Source organism: Phodopus roborovskii, unplaced genomic scaffold, assembly GCF_943737965.1.
Source record: "Phodopus roborovskii unplaced genomic scaffold, PHOROB, whole genome shotgun sequence".
NCBI classification, from domain to species: Eukaryota; Metazoa; Chordata; class Mammalia; order Rodentia; family Cricetidae; genus Phodopus; species Phodopus roborovskii.
The window spans coordinates 11,407,739-11,430,819 of NW_026126480.1; the positions used below are offsets into that span (position 1 = coordinate 11,407,739).

At 50.4% G+C, this 23,081-nt stretch overlaps 1 protein-coding gene across 5 annotated transcripts in view; it reads left to right on the forward strand.

The window, feature by feature from the left end:
* The window catches only part of Arrb1 (arrestin beta 1), a 69,754-nt gene extending 46,673 nt beyond the window's left edge, over positions 1 to 23,081 (forward strand). For 3 of the 5 annotated variants that reach the window (XM_051192330.1, XM_051192331.1, XM_051192328.1), the window contains exons 4-16: positions 2,989 to 3,033; positions 3,712 to 3,908; positions 4,606 to 4,665; positions 5,457 to 5,524; positions 7,127 to 7,262; positions 8,856 to 8,940; positions 9,332 to 9,404; positions 10,845 to 10,982; positions 12,189 to 12,272; positions 13,242 to 13,265; positions 14,908 to 14,978; positions 15,954 to 16,005; positions 17,233 to 23,081. In XM_051192330.1, coding sequence (XP_051048287.1) covers positions 2,989 to 3,033; positions 3,712 to 3,908; positions 4,606 to 4,665; positions 5,457 to 5,524; positions 7,127 to 7,262; positions 8,856 to 8,940; positions 9,332 to 9,404; positions 10,845 to 10,982; positions 12,189 to 12,272; positions 13,242 to 13,265; positions 14,908 to 14,978; positions 15,954 to 16,005; positions 17,233 to 17,344 — 1,145 coding nt within the window. In that variant the 3' untranslated portion in view covers positions 17,345 to 23,081. Of the gene's footprint in view, positions 1 to 2,988; positions 3,034 to 3,711; positions 3,909 to 4,605; positions 4,666 to 5,456; positions 5,525 to 7,126; positions 7,263 to 8,855; positions 8,941 to 9,331; positions 9,405 to 10,844; positions 10,983 to 12,188; positions 12,273 to 13,241; positions 13,266 to 14,907; positions 14,979 to 15,953; positions 16,006 to 16,157; positions 16,664 to 17,232 lie in introns of those variants that run through there. The other 2 variants (XM_051192332.1, XM_051192329.1) reach the window with 2 other exon arrangements.

Consider the following 23,081-nt stretch of genomic DNA (forward strand, 5'->3'; position numbering starts at 1 on the left):
AGATTATATAAGGATTATTGTGCAGCAGGAATATCTCCTGATTTCCAGACAGAATGAGGCACAGAGGGACTTAGCAACTTGTTCCAGGTCACAGAGCTAGTGAGTCAAAGGGCCTGGATTCTAGCCCCTGGCCCTGCTGTCTCCTGGGGAAATTCTTTTTAGGACTTCAGAACTAGGGGCTGTCCTCACCTTCATGGGGCTTTGCTGAAGAGGCTGAATCACAGCTAAGATTGGCTCCCAATATCTTGGTTGAGTTTGGGTTTTTTGCCTTTGGAACTGTTGCCATCTTGGTTTGGATTATTCTTGGTTGGTAGCATCCAAGCATCTTATTTGCATGGAAAATAAGATTCCAGGGCACAGTATTGGCTGATGGATGCTTATTTGGGGGAGAATAACTGAAGGATGTTTGCCATCGTCCCTGGCCCTTGTCCATTAGGTACCAGAATTACCCCTATTGCCACCACAGTTAGGACAACGCTAAATGACCCTGTGGAAGTGAATTGCACTCTCTCAGAACAGCTGTTTTTATAGAAGGACATTGGTCTCAGGCCTCTTTTCCTATTTTGTGAGGGAGGGTCCAGAATCACTCTGGTTTACAAAGGGAAGTTCTGAAGCCAGAGAGGTTCAATTATTACTTTTAAAATGGCCATGAACATTCCAGACCAATATAAACCCAGGCCAGGGCCAGGTAAAGAAACTGGGCTGTGTGACTTGGGAAAGTGTCCTAGAGAAATTGCTGTGTTCTGTGCATTGTCCTGGGATAAGTGGGACTCTGGTTCCAGAGTCAAGAGGACAGAGCTTAGCAGCAGGGTTCAGCTCACCAGAGAGAAGACACTTTGTGACTGTAAGCAGGGGCCCTGTGGGCCTGAGCCCATGGGGTGTTGGCAGGTCTGCAAGATGCAGATCCCAGCTTCATTCCGGGCCCCTTCTTTTGTGACCCAGGACAGGACCACTCACTTTCCCTTTCAGGTGTGTAGGTTTTCTGATGTCCCACCATTTGTATCTTCTTCAGAACTAGCTTTCCTGAGGCACCTGGCCTGGGTTTCCCCGTGCTTGCTTCATGAAGTGGTTTCCAGAGAGTGCTCTGTGGACCACTGTTGAACATAAACCTAGAAGGAGCCAGGCCTCCAATGTACACATTGGCACCAGAGGGTACCACTTCATGCCAGGCTCCCTGCTGGACCTGAGCTCACTGTCCAGCTTTGTCCATGTGCCTCATTAAGAAGCCCTCTGTCAATGATGCTGCCCTCTCTCTGCACTGGCCCTCTCTTCCCTGTACTTCACTATACTGTCAGGGACGGGGGCCTGGTGTTAGCCCAGGATGAGCTGATGGAACGTTTGCCACCAGCTCTGGAGTCCTCTCCTGCAAGCCTTCACAGTTCATTGTTCTCAGGCCACAGAGCTGAACTGCCCCCTCTGCCTCTCTTGTCATGTCCCTTGGTCATCTAGTGAGCGACTCTTCCTTGTCCTGTGGGGCCTGGCTCCAAGTCACCCTCCCCCCCAACCTCACTGAGGAAGCACCACTGGCAAGGGCAAGTGCTTTCACTGGGATATTATATTTATTGTCAGTTGAGTCCCAGGATTGCAGTCAGTGCAGGACATGGCACAGAGGTGATGCCCGTCATGGATGGAAAAATATGCATGGGGGTGGGAAACCCTGAGGATAGATTGAGATATCCCTGTTTGGGTGTCCCTATAACTTTGAATCAAGAACCAAGGAACTCAGAGTATCTTGAGATACTCTGAATGGTCAGTTATATGTATACATGGGGGTGGGTAGTGTGGCAATGTATTAGAGTGTGTGTTAGAGGGAGAGGGAGAGGGAGAGATTCTGGGAATGTCAGACACATAATCCAATAATCCTTGGGACAGTACTCCTAGCCTCCTGGGATGCTCAGCTAAGAAACACCCCCTGTGTCCTGTCAGATGCTCTGCTCCCGAGTACAGGCCTTGTGAGTTGTATCAGGAATCAGGATACTTCCTATTCTCTCCACTGTGTGAGTCGCTTTTATCACTGTGACAAGATGTTCACTTATTTGGGCAATGGCTTTAGAGGTTTCAGCCCACAGTCACTCAGTGCTGTGGCACTTCAGTGAGGCAGAATGTCATGACAGGGGCCATGTGGAGGAATAAAGTTGCTTCCTTCACCATGACCAGGAAGCAGAGCAGGAAGAAGGGACCGAGAACTAAATATGCCCTTCATAGCACATTGATAGACAGTCTTCCTCCAACCACTGCCTTTCCATTAGGGCATTAAGCTATGAATTCACTGATGGGTTAGATCCCCCATGAGCCAATAACTTCCTAAACGCAGACACTGTTGCTTTGGAGACCAGCCTTCAATGCACCAGCCTTCAAACCGTGACAGTCATGCTCACACATGCCAGAGGCTGTCCAAACACTTCTATATGTGACAGAAATTACCCATGTGTACATTGATATAGACTACTCATCTGTCCTCACATAAGCCTGAGAGCTACTGATCAGAGCCCCCCAATTCACAGACATCCCTCACCCCCCCCACAATATCCAGGAAGCTCTGAAAAAAAAATCTCACTGTTGCTAAGCCTGGTGCAGACTCTGTTTATTACTAAGCCCACCTAACATGACTCAAGGCCATTTACCATAGTTAGCCTCTTGGCGAGATTAGTCATTTAATGATGGCAATTCTGAGAATTGTCCTGTGGTTTTGTCATTGTGTGGAGGACATAGTGTGCTTACACAAACTAAAATCACCATGATGTCCCTAGGCAGTATACTCTTATGGGGCTACCTAATACATACTGTTCTTTGAAATATTGTTCTATAGTGTCTGACAGTAGCTGTGTTTTCCTGTAGAGGTGCCAATGGCTCTGATAGTAGATGTGCATACTGAAGAGATGGTATCCAAATGGACCATGTGCCCTATTTATTACCTTTGGGGTTTTGTTTGAGTGGATGTTTGGGGCTTGGGTTGAGGAGGTCAACTCTGATCATTGTCTCCCCCAGATGGTGTGGTCCTGGTGGATCCTGAATATCTCAAAGAAAGGCGAGGTAAGCTGTATTCCCTCTTAGCCACTGCATGCCAGTAGGCTCCTTATCCTCTGCTCTCCGGTGACCTCCCATAGTCCTCCCTGTCCACCCTACTGGTTATGTGCTTGGATGCTCCAGTGCATGCTGTAGTGAGAACTCTGGTCTCTGGCACAGAGCAGCCCTGCCTCATGCCCACATAGGAGAACTTATGCCCCAAGCTTGCCTTGTCCCCTCAATAAGACAGCAAGGCTTGGCACAGAGGAGATGACAATACAGCAGGAAAGAGGGCCTCATTTTATGGAAGACAAAGGTAGAAAGGTCTGTGTATATGATCCCATGTCTTTTAGACACAGCCTTCTATATGCTTCTCTTCTAGGCTGTCTCCCTTACCCTTTCCTAAGTCTGCCAGCCTAATCCAACCACCAGGCTGCCTGACTGTCCTTCTGCCCCTACATACACCTGGACTGGAGTGGGCTGGCGAGGGCAGAACTTCCCAGAAGGAGGCCTCTTCCTAAGAGTCACATCAAGGCTGCCCTTACAGGCACCTTGTGTGAGAGAGCCAGAGTAGCTGCCCCACTTGAACCTGGGACAGCCATGTAACTTCCAGTAGGGCATACCCCAAGGCTGCGGCTGGAGCTCTGGGGAGGGGGTTGTGTGCTGCCCTCCCAGGCCCTTTCTCAGTGCCCTTGCTCCTCACAGTCTACGTGACACTGACTTGCGCCTTCCGGTATGGCCGGGAAGACCTGGATGTCTTGGGTCTGACTTTTCGAAAAGACTTGTTTGTGGCTAACGTGCAGTCCTTCCCACCGGCCCCGGAGGACAAGAAGCCACTGACTCGGCTACAGGAGCGGCTCATCAAGAAGCTGGGCGAGCACGCCTACCCCTTCACCTTTGAGGTCAGCTCTTCTTCTCCACCTGCATTCCAGAAGCATCACTTCTGGGATGTGCTCAGGGTGGGCACATGGGGAAGCCAGGAGGGCAGTTGCTTTGTCTCACCTGATTGTGAACCTGAGTTCTGTCGCTTATATTACCTGTTACGTGTCTTATCTCTGGACACTGTGGACATGCCACCTTAACCTCTAGGCTGCTCTTCTGGCCCTCCTGGATTTAACTTACTAGAGAAAGGATGGCCCAGGGGTGGTCGCAGTAAAGGAATGGATTCTGTCTGTCCCTGGGCCACTATGTATCTCACCTCAGACAGGCTGCCCACATGCCCTGCTCATCCTCTGTCATGCCCCCTTACTATTCCAAGACTCCATGCTTCTGGAGTTTACACCTTCATGTCCCCAAGACCCCAGGGTTCTGGGGTGGGGCTGAGCTGAGATCTTGGGTGAAGAACACTCAAATTCTTATCTCCCCCAGTCTTCCACTGACCCCATGTGCAGCATGGTGTGATATGGCGTGACCAGGAGAGAAACAGTCTATTTCAGGGGCCCCTTGATGGAAGAGATACAGTTTGCTTTCAGAAGATCTGGTCTGATGGAGGAGAGATTGTCTGCCCTCCTTGGTCTGATGGGTGTTTAGGAGTGAGGTGTGCATGGAAAGACACAGCGGAGGTGAAAGGTCAACTCATTTTCTTTGTCTCCTGAACAGATCCCTCCAAACCTTCCGTGCTCAGTGACATTGCAGCCAGGGCCTGAGGACACAGGGAAGGTAGGCCATTCCAAGAAGACCATCTCTCTGGTCCCAGGCTCTCATGTCCCCAGGATCCTGGTTTCCTCCCCATGGAGTAGTAGACATCTGGGACCTTCCTTCCTGTTGAAACTGCCTGGGCCTAGACCCGGCTGATTTTCCTTGGACAATCAGTCCCTTGAGATAAGGCTGCAGATGCAGGCTGGCTTTGTCTCACATTCTGTGATGTGTCATAGACTTCCTTGAGTCACGCTTGCTGGCTCTGGTATTGATTGCACAGAGCCAACAGGTTCTGAAGACCTCCATATGGCTTCACATAGTCCCTAGCTGCCTTGTTTGGAGATGGGATGGCTGCTGTATACAGCTGGGGTAGCTAAAGTTTGGGGAGGAGTGACACCAGCAGCATCCCAGGACCCAGACTTTAGAGCTCACACTCATCTTCAGAGCAAAGACAGTGACCATGCTCCCCCGTATTGTTAGAGTGGGGGAGACGCCCAGCACCAAAGGAGACACCTGGCACAGGGTCTTCACGTTGCTGGTGGCTGTCTTAAGGAGGACAGCCACCTAGACTGAAGCTGGGGTCCCAAAGGTGGCTGGGCGTGGCTGGTGGGCTGGCAGGAGCAGCTCCAGTCCTGGCTCAGGGGCAGCATCGGGACAAGGTCAACATTGGTGCCAGGGTTTCAGAACCTATCAAGGAGCCCTCATGCGGCAGAAGTTGATATTCTCACCCAGCATTCTGGCTTGTAAGATGGGAGGGTGGATAGGGACCTTGCTTCCCCAATGCCTTGGGGTCAGCATGGCCTCCTCCACAGGCCTGTGGTGTGGACTACGAAGTCAAAGCCTTCTGTGCGGAGAACCTGGAGGAGAAGATCCACAAAAGGTGCGCAGGATGCCCATGGGAGAAGGGAGGAAAGACAGGAGGGGGATGTCCAAAGCGGAGCAATGAGCTGCACTGTGGGAAGGGTCTGGAAGGCTGTCAGGTCATGTGAGCTTCCTGGAGGAGGTGGCTTGAGGGGCCTGAGCCAGTCCTCTCTCGAATCTTACTCCTCCAGACTGCAGTTTTTGATGTTAGAAAGACTAACTTCCAACAGTGCATAGAATGTTTCCACGCTATTCATTCTCCAATGTTTGCCCACTGAGAGGCCATCAGCAGTAGTGGAGCCTGTGTGTTGTGGAGGGATCTGAATAAGGAGAAAGTGATCTTAGAGCAAACTCAGTATGGCTCAGAGAAGGGGGATTCAGTGTTTGGCCCTGACATCTCATGGCTGCCTTCCCTGGAGTTCAGAACCTCCTATCTCTGACACCCCTGAATCCTAAGTCCTACTCCTGGACCAGCAGGCCAGCTGAGGGATGCCCACCAGCCCCTTTAGGGATGTTTGCCACCTGGTGGCGACTAGGTGTATCACAAGCATTTCAAGTTGCTGCTTGGCGGCTCCTGTATTGCCCAGTGGAGTGGAGGGGTGGATTAGACTCCTCTCTCTTGCTTCTCTGTCCCTTAAGATCTGAGACGAAGGGGACCTAACAGCATTGTGGAATATGAGAGGGGTCTTGAGCAGAACAATGAACAGCAGGCAACATTGAGTGTCACCACCCTCACCCTCTCCCAATGGGACATCTTAAGTCTACTCCCAAGACTCACTAGTAATAATGATACAGTAGATGTCAGTTCGAAAGTGCTTAGTTGATTCTGGCCATGTTCAGTATTGGTCAGATGTGAACTGCTTTAACCCTGCCAATGCCCTGAGGGGTAAGTGCGGTTGTCACTGTTTTACAGATGAAGAAGTGGAGACACAGGGAGGTAATTTCCTCAGGCCATGTGGTTAATAAGGAGAGTTAGGTTTATCACCAAGATTCTCAGGTTCCAGGGAATGGAGGTGGCTTTTGGAGAAATAGGGGTGCTGGCATTCCCCATGTGCCACTGAAATAGTATGCATCTGAGTCCCTGTCCCCCGGACCTCTGCTGGATCTTTCTTATCCGTGGGCCTCACTGAGTTACTTCATCACTGTCCTGCACCTCTGTGGTTGAATCCACACCCTGTAATGAAATCCCCCACCTCCTAGGGGGCCTGTCCATTCTGCATATGTGCACTTAGCGGGTCTTAACAGATAAGGCCGCCATGTGCCAGTACAGTCACATGTGCCGAGACTGTGGTCATGAACAAGCTAGACAAGAAGTTTCCACCATCAAGCGGCTTACATTATCAGGATACATAGGGGATGAGAAGCAAAACAATTGTCCCTTTCTTACCATTGTGCTGGGTCCTGGGCCATGGACCCAAATGAACCGATGCTGTGGGGTGGCCCTGGGAGAGAATGGAGGAGGCTGGGGCAGAGTCACATGGTGACAAGCCCTCCAGGCTAACCTCTGTAGTTGGCAGGCAATGGGGAGCTACAGTGGCCCGTTGAGGAGGAGAGAAAGAGATGTAGGAGAGGGTGTGGAGGCCGGTGACCGTCTGTCTTTCTCCCCACACATTTCCCTTAGGAATTCTGTGCGGCTAGTCATCCGGAAGGTTCAGTATGCCCCAGAGAGGCCTGGCCCTCAGCCCACGGCTGAGACCACCAGACAGTTCCTTATGTCGGACAAGCCCCTGCACCTTGAGGCATCTCTGGATAAGGAGGTAAGAGGCTCAAACCCATTGTCCCAACTGTGATACCTCTCAGACTCCCTGTCCCCTGACTTTGCTTGAGGGTTTTGAAATCCTGTTGGGGTCTAAACAACTGACAGAGATAGGTATGTGCACCTACCAGGCAGGAGCAATGTACCTTCTGGAAGGGTCATGGCCATTCCTCCTCATACCCTAATAATTGCCTGCTTCAGGCTCTTTGGAGAAGCACAGCCATATCAATAGAGACCATGATGGAGAGCAGGGTCCAGGGACTCCTTGCCTTTACCCTCTCATCTATGAGATAGAAGGCAGCAAACTCTTAAGAAGGGGACTCTAAGCCAGCTGACTGTGGTGTGAGTGTGAGGATCCTTCTTGGGAGAGCTAAAGGCAAGGACCTGGATAAGATATGGTGGAAGCCCTTCTCTGAGAATTTGGAGCAGATCCTTTAGTGAGTTGGTTAGCTCTTCTTCCCTACCTCTGAATCTTCCAGAGTTTTCTGTGTCTGCAAACCCAAACCACCAGAGCCCACAGGGACTTGAGACATTGCTCTGTCCAACCCCTCACATTGAATAATGGAGAAACTGAGACTTAGATAGCATGTCCATGGTCATGCAACCATCATCACCATCGATACTGTTATTGTTGTCTTAGCTAGAGGTGAGAACAGGACTGGAGCTGGAGACGCCAGCTTCCATTTCTTTTTGGCCTCTCTCTCTCTCTCTCTCTCTCTCTCTCTCTCTCTGTGTGTGTGTATGTGTGTGTGTGTGTGTATGCACATGTGTGGAGCTGGCTGACAACTTTGGGGTGTCATTCTTGCGGACACAATCTACTTCCTTTTGGGGCAGAGTCTGTCTTGGCCTGGAGCTCACCAGCTAGGCTAGACTGGTTGGCCATTGGGCTCAGGGATCATCTTGTCTCTGCCTCCCTAGTGCTTACAAGCACCTACAAGCAAGGGCCACTGCACCCATTGTTTTAATTTATTCTTTATGTCTTTCACATCATGTATCTCCATCCCATTCATTTCCCTGTCTCTTTGTATCCACCCTCTGCCCTTACGACACCCCCAATAAAATAAAATTTAAGAGAAAAAAAGGAAAAGGAAAAATCAATTTCATCATGGAAGCTGTAGTGTGACACAGTGAGTCACGCAGTAAACCCCTTTGTCCATATATCTACACTTGCAAGTGTTCATTGCAGAAAATCATTGGTCTGGTTTGAGGCCTCTGGTTTCTGCTACACTATCAATGCTGGGCCCTCACTGGGACTCTTCTTGGACAACCTGTTGTTTCCCTGTGTTGTGGAGGTCCTGCAGATTTGGGCCTGCAGGGTCCCCACCTAGCATTTTTACATGGGTATGGAGATTGAACTCAGGTCCTTGTGTTTGCAATACAAGTACTTTTCAGACAAAGCCGTCCCCCAGTCCTGGAATGTCATCTTTTAATACAGACGTCTTTGAAAGGTCCCACAATGGTACCGAAGGTCCATATGCTTGGTAGTTCGTGTGATGCTTTTATTCCAGTGGGAAATGGCTGATGAACTTGGGGGCAGAGGTTAGAATAGCCAGGTATTGTCCCTGCCAACACTTGCCTGTGTTTTGCCTCACAGATCTATTATCATGGAGAACCCATCAGTGTCAATGTCCATGTCACCAACAACACCAACAAGACTGTGAAGAAGATCAAAATCTCGGGTAGCTGGGGAATTCTCCCAAGGGTTGGGATGGCTGCGGGCATGCACTTTGTTAAAAGCCTGTGAAGCTCCATTAGTAGCTTTGGAAATGGGTCTGCTCTCAGCTAACAGTGGCTTTGAAGCTGGTATGACAGGCAATGGGGCTACTGCTTTAGCTACTTATTTTCATAGGCTTTCTGGGCCCTGGCCAAGCTGTCCTGGGAGGAAAGACTTGGTCATGGAAGGAACTGGGCTTTGGTGGGGACTTCTCTTTGGGTGGGGGCTGGGGTGGTGGCCTCTGGTAAACCCTGGCCATTGTCTCAATCCAAGCAGTCCTACCCTAGGAGGCTTAAGGTGCATTCTGGGAGCTGCCCCCAGCTCATGTGCCTGTGTCTCCACCTCTCTCTCTCCAGTACGCCAGTATGCAGACATCTGTCTCTTCAATACAGCTCAGTACAAGTGCCCAGTGGCCATGGAGGAGGCTGAGTAAGTGTTTTTGAGGCCAACTTTGGATGAGTGGGGCTAGATGGGAGAATGGGAAGCCTAGGTTCAGGCATCTGTCCCCATCCTGCAGAGGGCTGGTCTCCACCTTCTTTGATATTCACAGTAGACGGTGTGGAAGAGTCTTCTTTAAGAATTTTTTTTTTTTTTTTTTTTTTACCACATCTATTTTTTTTTTTGTTGTGGGTTTTGACACACATGTGGAAGTCATAGGACAACTTGTGAGAGTCAGTTCTGTCCTGTAATGTATGTCCTAGTTAGAATTCAGGTGATCTGTGCCTTTACACACTGAGTGACCTCACTGGCCCCCATTTTGGTTTTGAGTCCAGGACTCACTCTGAGATCAGGCTAGCCTGAAAACTCACTTTGTAGCCCAGGCTTGCCTGGAATTCATGGCAATCCTTCTACTTCAGCTCTTCAAGTGTTGATATGATGGGTGTGAGCAACTATACCTGTCCCTTTGACAAGTTATGATATCCTATAGATGGATATGTTATTATTAATCCAAATGTTCCTGCATTATTGGATATTCTTATATCCATTATTGATTAAAAAAAACAAAAGCCAAAGCCATAGGCATAGATTTCTGATGAGTATTTGGGGCACAGTGAAATGACCCAGAGCCAGAATGGCATGCAGTCCCAAGTGGAATGTCACATTCTGTGACACACTTGCATGTGCAACCTGGAGAAAAGTTGCATATGCCTGGCCTTCCAGTGAGCCTGGCTTCTAGTGCGGTTGGGGTTGAGATGTGGCTGTCTCCCCTCAAAGAGGCAAATCTGGGGCTGCCCCAGTGTGAGTTTCATGCACCTATTACTGAAGTACCTGCACATTGATAGATATGCATTACAGCAAGTGAAATTTCAGTGGTAGAACCTAGGTTGGGACTTCCAGACACTCAATAGCTTTACTCATGGTTTGTATGCACTTATACTTTTAAAAGTAAATGAGATGGCTTAGCAGCTAAGAGCACTTGCTGTTCTTCCAGAGGTCTGGGGCTCATTTTCCAGCATCCACAGCAGGTAGTTCACAATTGCTTGTAACTCCAGGTCCAGGAGATATGGCACCCTCTTCTGGCCTCTGAGGGTAATTGCAAGAGTGTTGATGGAGGCAGGCACACACACACACACACACACACACACACACACAGAAATAAAAACTTAATCATTAAGTAAATAATAAAAATAGATGTACATCCTGGCTATTCCTAGCCTAGGGGCATCCTGCCTGTGTGTGGTGTGTCTGTGCCTTTTGGGTGGCAGTAGCCTTCCTGCCAGAGCTGGGCCTGGCCCAAGTGGTTCCCTACATCTGGCATTCGGAGGCTTGCTGGCAGAAGGCATTTTGGAATAAGGCCAGGCCAGGCATCTTGACTGGGTTAGGGCTGATTGTGATAAGGCCATCTTTATGACACCTCTGTATTTCCAGTGACACTGTGGCACCCAGCTCAACGTTCTGCAAGGTCTACACACTGACTCCTTTTCTGGCCAACAACAGAGAAAAGCGGGGCCTTGCCCTGGATGGGAAACTCAAGCATGAAGACACAAATCTGGCTTCCAGTACTCTGTGAGAACTGCCCCCTCCACATCCCCAGCTCTTAGCGCTCATTCTGCAATGGGGCCCCACCCTCTTGGCCCACCAGTATGAGGATGGGGTTCCTGGAGTGTGACTAGCCAGGGAGGCTGTCTCCCTATTCCACCTGCCCACTCAAAGACTACTTGGCCCCATCATTTGGCTCTGGGGGTGGGGCACCACTGGAAAAGCTTCCAGTAAGAATTGGTAGCTCTTAGCCTAGAGTCTTGAACACACATTGGGAGTGTCCTTGATGTTGTCGAGGTTGGAAGGGAGACAGTGGCTTCTAGAAGGGTCTTGGAAGGAGAGAAATGGGGGCTTGGAGAGCCTGGGGAAGCGGTGGTGAGCTGGGGAGATAGATTTGGGGACCCTTTCACATGAGATACTGTAAGGCCATCTGGGTCACTCTTGTTCCATGGGCATCACTGAAGCTTCAGGGTTGCTCCACTCTAGAAGAGTCCAAACAGTAGGGGGCTCATCTCCTTTGTTGATATCTAGCTCTCTTCAAGGGGTTTAGTCTCTGTCTGTTGCATCTGAGACCATCATTCCCAGCTCAAGACTTTTGGCTCAGGCTAGACCAGCACACATTGTAATCACTCCTCACAGGCTCCTCATTTATCAACAAGCTCTTTGTTCCTCTTCTACCCAGGCTCATATTCAATCTGCTCTCTTCTTGCCCTATGAGGCATCACCCCTTGAAGACAAGCCATACTTCCGGTGCTACCATGACTCCCAGCTTCAGAAGCTACCATGGCTTCTCAGCTCTCAATGTGGCCCTTTCTGCTTATGAGTTACTGAGCAGAAAACCGTGTGAGAGAAGTAAATGGTAGGAGAGCAGTTAGAGCCTGCTCTCACTGCACTGTGCGGCAGGAGCAAGGCAGGGAGGAGGGCCTACTTGGTCCACAGCGTAAGGACATCTCATAGCCAAGGGAACTGAAGGCACTAGGGCCATGGCTCAGTGGTAGAGTACTTGCCCATCACACATGAGGCTCTGAATTTAATCTGTAATACCACAAGGAGTGATGTATACAGAACCAAGGCTACAAGTTCCAGTCCACCGGGCACAGCTCACTTTCCCAGCTCTGTTAGACCTGGTAGCTCAGGAGAGGGAAGGGCAGTGGTGCCTCCCATCGCACTCCATGGCTACCACATCCCGCCCACCAAGGATGCACACAGACCAGCTTCCCTGTTTCCCTGCAGGCTGAGGGAAGGTGCCAACCGTGAGATCCTGGGGATCATCGTGTCCTACAAAGTAAAAGTGAAGCTGGTGGTGTCTCGGGGCGGGTGAGTCCAGATGCCCCAGTGCCCCTTACCCCTGTCCTGCCTGTTTGCCTGGCCTTTCAGTTGCATCTTCCTGTGGAGGAGCCGAGACTTGAGGACTTCCTCTTCTCTTCCTTCCCATGGTTCCTCTTCCTTCTCCACTGGCTGAGGCTCCTCCCCACCTCTTTCTCTCCCGTTCTCCTCTTTAACCAAGGCCTGGGTCTGGCTCTGAGGATTGGGCACAGCCTATGTGAGTCTGGGTGTCCTCAGACTGTGTACTGTGACTCTCGGGCTACCATGCTCTCTCTCACCTCTCAGGGCACAGTGCCCACACACCACTGTCGGAGACTGAGAAACCCAGAGCTCAATAGGGAAGTTGCTAACTTGGCTGACTTTCCTATTTTGTAGATGGGGAAAATGAGGCCTAAATAGTTCTCCCAAAAAACTAAGTAGCATTTATTACAGTATTGCCTCTGACCCAAGAATGATGCATACCCTTGTAGTTGTAACATTTGGGAGGCAGAAGCAAGAGATCAGAACTTCGAGGCCATTCTTGGTGGCATAATGAGTTTGAGGTCAGTCTGGACTATATCACACCCTGTCTCAAAAGAACAAAGAATATTGTTTTTGGCTGTCAGTATTAATACTGACTAAATATTACAGAACTTTTCCAAACCCAGTGGCCAGTCCTGTGTTCTGTGACCTTGCAGGACCCACGGTCTTTCCACATCTTAGTGACCCCACAGTCTTCCTTCTGCCAATTGTTAGCCTGCAAGTGGGATATTAGTTCTTACAGATGTTCTGGGGGTCCAGGGGCTCTGCAAGCCAGCCCCCCTCTCAGTGTCCTGGATGAACTGTCAGCTGCACCAGGGTGGGGAGTGTGTCCTTTGGGTCTTCTGTGGCAGGGTGGCAGAGGAGTGAATGAATGTCGTTTTTCTTTTCTCCCCCTCTGCACTCTGTCCCGACCGCTTCTGCCTCCTCTGGCCCACTCAGCCTGTTGGGAGATCTTGCATCCAGGTAAAGTCCCTCCTATGTCCTGCTTTGTTCATCTTCCTGCACGTCCTAGGGTCACAGACCCAGCTGATCAGAACCATAGGGTGCTTGGGAGGGAAGAATCTAGGGTTTATCTCAGATTACAGGCTGGGGAGGTGCTGCAGCTGGAATTGTACCGGGACAGTGGGGAGACGTGGCCATCTTCTCTTCCCACTCAAGTGACAGGACCTTTGTAGACAACAGCGATCCCCGTAGACAGCAGTGGTCCCTAGGAGGGTCAACTGAATTATTGACCTGAATTCTGGGATGCTTCAAAGATATTCAGCTTTAGTGGCTTTCAAACCTCTACTCTACTGAGAATTTATGGCTAACTGTAGTCGGTTGTACTTGTAGCAGCCAGACAATAACTTAGGCGCACGCGTGCGTGCTTGTGTGTGTGTGTGTGCATGCGCCCCAGACACACAGAGATAGTGTGACCTCCTGTTGTCACTAGATGATGGTGTCACTCATCCTATGAAATCTGAGTGACTCGAGATAATTCTATCTTGTTCTTTTCATCCACCAAAGAGCTTCTGAGTTCATTCAGGCTTGTGGCCAGACCTGTGCAGGGTACCAGGATCTCGGAAGGGAACCAGCAGTGCCCTTACTACTCACAGCCTGGCAAAGCCCATGCCCAGGTCCTTCCAGCCACATCCTGTGTGGCTTCACTGAGGGCTGATTGACTCTGGCTTCTACAAGCTTCCATCACCACCCCTAGCCTCTACCCTCCACTCCCCCCAGCTAGCTGGCCCCGAGCAACAGGATCAGTAAGGCATGGTTGTGTCTTCTGGAGGCATTCATAATTTAAAGGGGGCTCTCCTAAGAGATGCCACCCCTAGCAGAGAGGAACCTCTGGGCTACTTTTTATCTCCCAATTCTGTTTATCATCCAGTGGTTAAGGGGGTGAATGTTGGAGCCAGACTCTTTCTTCACTTACCAGTTAGTAACTGTGCAGCCTGAGGCAAGGCTTAATTTACACACACCTTAACTTCTTGGTCCTTGCCTAGGCCATTGTAATAATAGGGCTGCTGTGAGGAGTACAGGAATTAGACTGTAAGGATGGGCTTGAAACAAGTCCTGAGTACAGTTTGTACCATGCAAGTACCTGCTCTTGTCCTCAACCTGTCTGTCAGGGACAAGGTCAGAGAAGGCATGGTCATCAACAATGAGTGGTGGCCCCTCTCCCTGTCCCATCACATGCACACATATGAGGGACAGAATCTGCACACAGTGCAGCTTGTAGGTGGCAGGGTCCTGGGGTCCCTGGAACACCTTTATGGGAGGGTTGGGAAATGAGGTGGGTAGGATTGGGAAGGATAATATCAGAAAGCCATGGTGATTTGAGGTGGGCAGGACCCCAGGCTACCATGGTATGAGTCCCTAGAGGGCATGGTTTCCAGCCATGGTAATCAAACCATTCTTTGGAACAAGGGAGGTTTCTGTTATTTATTTATTGGTGGTGGGCCGTCTATCTCTTTGTGAAGATGGGATAAAAGGTGGTGGTCAGGGTAGCAAGACTGGAGTGTAGTTGCTTTCCTGCTAATTCCCCAGACCTCAAACTGAAGGAGCAGCAGGTCTCAAAGCCTGAGGCTCCCTCCGGGCTCACTGAGTCGGGTATGTGTTTCAGCGATGTCGCTGTGGAGCTGCCTTTTACCTTAATGCACCCTAAGCCGAAAGAGGAGCCCCCACATCGGGAAGGTGAGTGGGGCCTACGGGTCACTGGGGTGGGGCTTACCAGCTTCCCTGTTATCCTACCACCCCACTTCTTTCTGGGTTGGTCCCCAGCTTCTAGGCTTTACAGGGCCCTCGTCAGTACATTTGCTTTTGACCCAGCTAGGAGACCGAGGGTCCTGACTCCTGTTCCCCAGGGGAGAGGAAGGCTAGGGGTGGAGGACAGGCCATATTGGTAGATTTTAATCTTTATTTTTTCATTTAAAATATTTGTATTTTATGGGTATGGGTGTTTTGCCTGCATGTGTGCCTGGGTGCTATGTGCATACAGTGCTCTCAGAGGCCAGAAGAGGGTGTCAGATCCCCTGGGATTGGAGTTGTAGGTAGTTGTTAGACATGCTGTGGGTGCTGGGAATTGAACCCACAACTAGAAGACCCAGTGCTCTTAACTGCTGAGCCATTTCTCAGTCCCTATATTGGTTGAATTTTTAAACTGGCAGCAGAGTGGCCACATTACACTGAAAGGGATGTTAAAGTTCATAATGCAGATGAAGCCTGTGCCTACAAATAGACGTTGAAATGTCACAGATGGCATTCTGCATGCAGAGAGGTTACAATGTGAAAAAATAGCTAGGCATGACAGCACTTACCCACAATCCTAGCAGAGGGAGGTGTGTGAGGCAGGAGGGTCACAAGTTTGAGGTCAGCCAGGCCTGCAAAAAATGATCTCCTTAGAGTAAATGGAACTTAGCAAGCAAGAAATTGATGTATCTCACCATGGAGACGGTATCCTGCAGGGTCTTCAGTGGGTATGGATGCCTCCCTCCCTGCATCTGCTGCTTTTGGGGTGTTCTAAGACCTGGGATGCTTCCTACTCCCCTTCCTTCTTTGCCTTGACCATCTTAGCTGGAGAATCCCAGGCTGGGGGAGGGACAGGGCCTTTGTCCCATTCCTCATCCCCCACTAACCGCTGGGTGTCTCACATGTCTTGTGTCTGTTCAGTTCCAGAGAGCGAGACTCCAGTAGACACCAATCTCATAGAGCTTGACACCAAGTAAGCTGAACCTCCCTGCCTGTGGTGTCTGTGGGTGGGGCTGGAGGGTGGCTGGGAGAGGTGGAGGGGTCATTTGCATAAATGCTTATTAACCTCTGAGGAGCAGCTGGTCTAACCTGTCTGCTGAGAGCCACCTCTGATCACCTCTTCAGCAACCTGCTTGTCTGCATGTGACTTGAAGGACCCTCCGTGCCTGTTCCTCTTCCTCCCGCATTGGTGGGGTCTGTCTTCCTCTCTCGTCTTTGCACGTTCGTCAGTCAGTCCGTCCATCGGCAGCGCCCACTCAGCTGTCTGGCAAGGGGCTGGTTCAGACCCCGGGCTCCCCTCTTTCACCTGACCCATGCCAGTTGGAGGCTGCCTGTAGGGTGGAGAAGGTGTCTGGGTGCTGTCACTTCTGCTACCTGCGAACCAAGTGATTCGGATTCCCCTGCGGTGGAAGGCCCTGGGGCACCAGACAATGGCCAGAGGAAGAGGACCTGGCTCAATGGCTTGAATCACCTCTGGGGCCAGGCTTGTTTTCTCCCTCCAGCTCCCTAAATCTCCTTTCCCTGACTCTTTGGAGAGATCTGGGAAATGGGGGTTTCAAGTTGCCCAATGAGGAAGCCCATTCAGCTGGCTGAACTGCATGGGCCAAGGGACTTCCTATGTCTCTGTCTGAGTCTAAGTGACATGATGGAAAGAAACAGTCCTGAAACTCTAACTAGGCATCTTTCCCCCTTCCTCTGTCCTCTGCTCAAAAGTTTCTCCCCTACTTAGGTTTTTAAAGAATAGCATGTGAGCTAGTACTTCTAGGAGGAAGGGCCTGTATAGGTTTTCTCTTCCTTAGAGCCCAGAACCAACTTTCTGGTTGAAACAGCAATTGTCCCTAAAGCAGTCTTCTTGGTTTGATTTTGAGGGGTGAATGGGGTTTCTTGGGCCTGTTCTTTGGGGAGTCCAATGCTACCCCTACTTACCTTCTCCATCCCCTCAGGAAGCAGGTTACTTTTCTAGGCCTTATATGTTGAGAGGCAAGGTTCTTGGAGTTTGTGTGTGACAATTCCCACAGCCAGCAGCGGGTGGGTAAATGGGCCAGCCTGGCATGCCTTTCCACCTGAGGTCATCCCAGAGACCTCGAAGAGTGTGTGTGGTTTTCTCTCAAGCCCCTCTACTCACATCTGACCAGGCCTCTGGATCTGCCTGTTATCTGCCCCTGCAAACACACGGCATTTTCCTTGTCTCTTCCACTAGTGATGACGACATTGTATTTGAGGACTTTGCCCGCCAGAGACTGAAAGGCATGAAGGATGACAAAGATGAAGAGGATGATGGCACCGGCTCTCCACACCTCAACAACAGATAGGCTGGGGCCAGCCCTCGCCCTGGCAGCTCCAGGTTCACTTTTGCACTCGGATGCTTTCTCGTCTCCTTCCGTTCTGGTTCCCCCTTCCCTTTTGTTCTTCCAGTTTCTACCAAGGGGCCCCAGTGGTCTTCCAAGTCTCGGTGATGAGCCTCTGGCCTCAGAACTGGCCTCACATCACCATGCCAGCAGGACCACAGCACACATCCTCCTCAGCCATCTCTCTGCGATCACTTATCCACCCCCTTTTCATGCTCGTTCCCACAAAGGCCACACACACTACCTGGCCTTGGGATTTGACTTGAGTTGGAGAGCAGAAAGGGAAGGGTGGGGCCAGAGTGCCAAAGTGATGGTGGGTATGAAGATGTGGAGAGGTTGGGCAAGATGGCTCAAGGCACAAGACACAAGAAGATGTCTGCAGTCCCAGGAGGTGACACAGTTTTGGCAGCTAAAAGATGACTGTATTGAAGGCTGGAGAGGGCAGGACTGTGAATAGATTCTCTTTCTCTCTCTCTCTCTCTCTCTCTCTCTCTCTCTCTCTCTCTCTCTCTCTCTCTCTCTCTCTAGGCCCACTAGAGACTCCTTCCCCTCTGCCCTCATCCTTGGTCCATGTCCTTGTATTTCATGGGGGGGGGGCAAATAGACTGCAGGAGAGAAGAGCCGACTTTCTAACCAGCAGACACCTAGATTGGTGCAGGCTACAGATTCATCCATACACTTGTTAGTACAGATAGGATGAGTCGCCTTAGCTTTGTTGCATTTTGTGTGGGGGCACAAAGAGGGAAAGCAAGTCTTTGAAAAATACCAGCCCCTAGCAGTGAGCAAGAGCTACTGGGAAGGTTTTCTGAGAGGGTGTAAGAGATGGGGCAGGCCAGGGGATGAACATTCATCCTCCTTCTTTCCCTTAGTGGATAGTCCTGTAGGAAGCAAGGATAGAGGACCACAGGCAGCTGAAGCCATCAGTATCTTCCAGCTTCCTCTAGTAGTTTTCCAGTTACTTGTCCCTGTAAGCTAGAAGAGAGAGAGAGGTGCCTGAGGCCACCATTCCTACTGTTAAGGGAGTTCCCATAAAGACATACTCTCCAATAGGAAAGCACCTCCTTTCCTGGAGGAATTGATCCCATTAGTATCCAGGGTCATGGGCACTCAGTATCCATTAGCTGGTGTTAGTGTGACTTGAATGGAGTGTTTCCTAGGGTATCAGGGCAGACAGGTGGTAAAGATATCCTTGTTTGGGCTTTGTTGCAAACTTGTGTGACCTTGGGTAAGTTCCCTCCCTGTCTTCAGACCTCAGTTTCTTGTTGGAAAGCCAGAAGGTAGACCAGATGACCCCAGAGTTTCCAGTTCTAGTTTCTGTATATTGGTGGTTCTCTGAGCTTCTAGTCTACCAGGTGGAGCTGAGGCTGCCAACTGCCCCATCTGCCTTCAGAGGAGATTCATGGGACCTCAGAGGACTCAGGGCAGAACACTGAGGGCACCTTCTTGCCTAGGAAGGGTCACCCTTGGGCCCTTGTTGGCTTGTCTGATGTCAAGTTGTGGTCACAGCCTTTGTGAATTTCTCTGTCCCAGAGCTTATATTTGCTAAGGCTTGCATGAGAAGTGTGTGGACTTGGGTTTATCAAATATATTGATTAGCAGGGCAAGAGGATGATCTCATCTCGATTCATGTTCTCCTTTCCTCAGTTCCATACTTGCCTGAGAAGGGGGACCACAACTTTTGTTTGTTTTTGAAGTAGAGTATCATGTAGCCTATGCTAGCTAGCCATGAACCCACACTATGTAGCTGGGAATGATCTTGAATTCTTGATCCTCTTGTCTCAAGTGCTGGGATTGCAGGCATATCACACTACTACTGGCTTCACAGGTTGGAATTATACAGATTGGACCCAATTATACTGACCAGATCCCATTTTCAGTCCCTCCTGCCCCATGATTGCAATACTTTATCATGGTGAAATGATCCAGGCCCACTGGCCCTGTACCTTTAAATCTCATAAGCAGTCTACTCAAGGCACATCTTTGCAGATTAGAACAGTCAGTTTGGGGCAATAGTATTTCCTGACCTGCCCTGGGATCATAACTGCAGGCTCCCCTAGAATCCAGACCCTGCCAGAGCTAGCTGGGTACTTTTGCACCTACAGAACTGATAAAAATCTTGAATGGTATAAGGCAAGCACGTGCTCTTCACTGGCTTCCACTAAAATCTTTGGGGCTGATACAAGGCCTTTTAGCATTTGGGCTAACCTCTCCCTGGTTGCTTGAACTTCCTGTACCTCAGCCTCCCCACTCACCCTTTGGGTTTATCCCACAGATCTCCTGAACTTCCTCCAGCTGCAGGGTGGTACCAGAGCACCCTGTGCTTTGAGTTGGGCCACTCTAAGGGCAATGGTCAAGTTGGATTGCAGCCAAACCATCCTTGGCTGACAGCTTTGCTCCTTTATTCTGGGTACTGTAGACATTGAGGTGGATTTCTCCCTAGAATCCCTGTCTGTAGAAAACTCCTGGCAGGGGGAAAGTCAGAAGATAGTACTGACGGCTCTGGCTGCAGCCTGTCCATGCAGTGCCTTGATGTGAGTTTGGACAGTGTCCCTTCCAGGTGGATTCAAACCCACACTGGAAATTTCACTGTGTGAGGCTGGAATTTGGTGTCGCTTGCCTCTACTCCACAGTAGTGTGCTGCCTTACTGGGTGAGATACACAGGCTAATGTATTTCTTTGGCCTCTTCTTCAGTAGCTGGCTTATCTCTGGTCTGGGCCTCTGGTCTGCTCCAAACACCATGCCTGACTCCCATCTCATGACATGACCTAGTATTTCTCTGTGAGCCCTTCTCTGTCCTGGAGTGTTCCTGGCCAGGAAATGTTTTAAGAGTGAAGCAGGAGGCAGAGGAGCCTCCTGAGGTCCCAGGCACCATCTAGTGGTATTGGCTTTTCTTGTGCTTAGGTACTGGGACTTGTGCCACCAAACAGCCCACACTGGGACTTTCCAGTAAACCAAAGGGCACATGTTGATGCCAATCTGGGCAGGAAGAGTATGCTTTGGTAAAAGCTCATGAATAGAGGGTGATTGGACTTGCCCAGTGCCCCAGCCAAGAGAAAAATTTAGTTCCCAGAAAGATAAGGACTGAGTTGCTTGGCCGAATCCCCTGACTATTTCAGCGTTAGAGCCCAGATGGCTCCTGCTGGAGGGTGGATGACAATCTGATTCCCACCTTGTGCAGTGAAAGGGACCATGTCCTGAAAGTCCTCAAGACCACTTCTCAGTCCATACTAACTGGAACAATAGCCTTTGTCTGCTTTATTTGTGGGATTGCTATGGAGTTGAGAGGAGAGCCAAGAGCCAGTACTCTGTAGGCTGCAACCTACTGCCCAGGGGTGGCCCTGTCACTGAAGGGATGAGGCCCAAGGTCACACAGGAAGCTTGCTGTGGAGTGAGCCCTCTGTTTGCCAGTCTCTGTCTTCTGTCCTAATTTTTCCTGGTTAGATTATCAGCCACAATGACAATCAATCGTTGTGGCCTTGGTAACCACACTGGGGGAGAACTGTAGGTGCTATTGTCCAAGTATGGGTTCCAGCAACCAGGACACAGAAGATATGGATGTTGTCAGTGATTGGGGGACAGGAGGAGCATCTTGGACTCTCCTGGGACTGGAGTCACTCACCTCCTAGAGCCCACAAAAGTCAGGAGACCTAGACTCCTGCCACAGGTGAAGGAAATGAACCCACCATCATGCCACCCGAGAAATCCAAGGGTGAGAGGAAATAGATGTTGCCTCTTTTAAGTATAAGGTCCCTCTGGGATCAACAGAAACACCACAGCTCCATGGAAACCTTTGGGAAGGTCCAGTTCTCTTGCTCTGAGAGCTGAGCCCTGGCTGATCCACTCATAGTAGCTTCCATATCCCAGAGGCAGCTCTCTCTCCCACCAATGGCTAAAGACTCTGTGTGTGTGTGTGTGTGTGTGTGTGTGTGTGTGTGTGTTTGTGTGTGTGTCCATTCCACCAGAGAAGGGCAAGGCTCTAAGCTTAAGCTCCCATGACACAGGCAGGCACCTGTTCTGAGATTTGCTCTTTTTAAACTTAAGGACCAAACGAGACTCTTCTGGTTTTTACCCACAGAGCCTGTCTTGGGCCTGGTCCAGGCAGCTCTTAGCTTCTGCCTTCCTCCTGGCCTGAAGCAGCCTACTGGTGGGGTCAGATCCACGCCTCTGCCATCTCCATGCACACCAGTTTCACAGGGAGGCCTGTGGAAGGGAAAGCACCCCTCAACATTAGCAACTTGTCACCCCCAAAGGGGAAGTCACTGTCAAAGCACAGGTCCCTGGGACCCACTCTCTGCCCCAGGTACTGTGGACCTTGGTGTTCCACACAGCCTTGCCGGGGTTGCTGCCAGGGGAAGTTTGGGAAGAGGGAGAAAGGCCCAGTCTCTGGCCTTCTCCTCATTCCCACTTCCTCCACAATAACTGCTTTTAACTCTCTCATCTTTTGAGGTTTCACTTTTAAACTCTGCTTTGAAGAAAATCTTCAAACCACCATTTTGAGGTTTGATCTTAGACCAGCAACCCAGGCTCTCCTCTTGCTTTTGTGTGTTGGGGTGACTCCCGCATCCTGACACGAAGATACTGCGTGTCGGAACTCAGGTCACCAGGTCGAGCATTTGAACACACACGCTTGTTTTCTAGTTGGGAATGAGCTGGATGTGGGCTGGGCCTGAGGCTCAGTGAGGTAGGGCTTGGCCCTGATTTTGGCAGGTGCTTCATGAGGATTACAGAGCGAGGAGCCAGGTCCACCGTCCACTCAGGACTTGTTCTCAGGCATAGCCCATGTCTCTACAGGAAGAGCAGGGCAATGGGAGGAGGAGCTAGGGCTGGCTTCTTTATACAGCCAAGGGTGGTAATCCAGGTTCATGTAAGAGATACACCAGGGAGGCTGGAATCGCCAGACACATTTTACGCATGTCTTCCTTGAGCGAATCTCTTAGGATTTCACTTCCACACCTATGGATGTCCGTGTGCACAGTGCACAGCAGGAGGCTTTTGTGCCCAAAGAGGCTGGTTCCCCCTTCTGCAGTCCACAGTGTCCCCCCATGCTGGTCTGCACTCTCATGGAAATTCCCTTGCAGGACAGCTCATTGGGCTAGCCTTTGACACAGTCCTCCTGGGCCCACCTCCTGGCATTCGGTGAGGATTTGAAGCTCAGCACTGCTAATCACATGGCATGGGAGAGAGTGTGGCTTCTGAGACCCCACTGACCTCAGCTCCCCGTGTGTAAAGGGCTAGTGCCAGGCTCCTCCCACCTCACAGTGACTACTGGAAGGGACATAAGTGGGCAGGAAGAGAGGTCCTATGAGGTGGCAGCCTATGGGAGGGAATTGGGCCTTGCTTGGGTTACTGAACTACAGAGCCCACAACAGAATTACAATACAATATTTTGTCTTCCCGGGGCATTTCCACTCATTGTTAGGTCCAGTCGCAGCTGCTGTGGGCTGCCTCTTCTGAGGAGTGGGAGCTGATGTGTGTCCTGGGTGTGGTGGGAAGGGGTTGGTGGGGCAGCCTCAGGCCTGTGACCCTCTGTGAAGTGATGATTTGTGGCACATTCATTCCTGGACCACATCCAGGTCAACCTGTTGTACCTGTGGCTGCCTTTGTTCTGTGAAGTCATTATAGTTTTATTCAACTCCAACAGGACAGATGAGCAAAAGAACCTTGAACAAGAGGCCATTAAAGGCCTTTTGTGATAGAGAA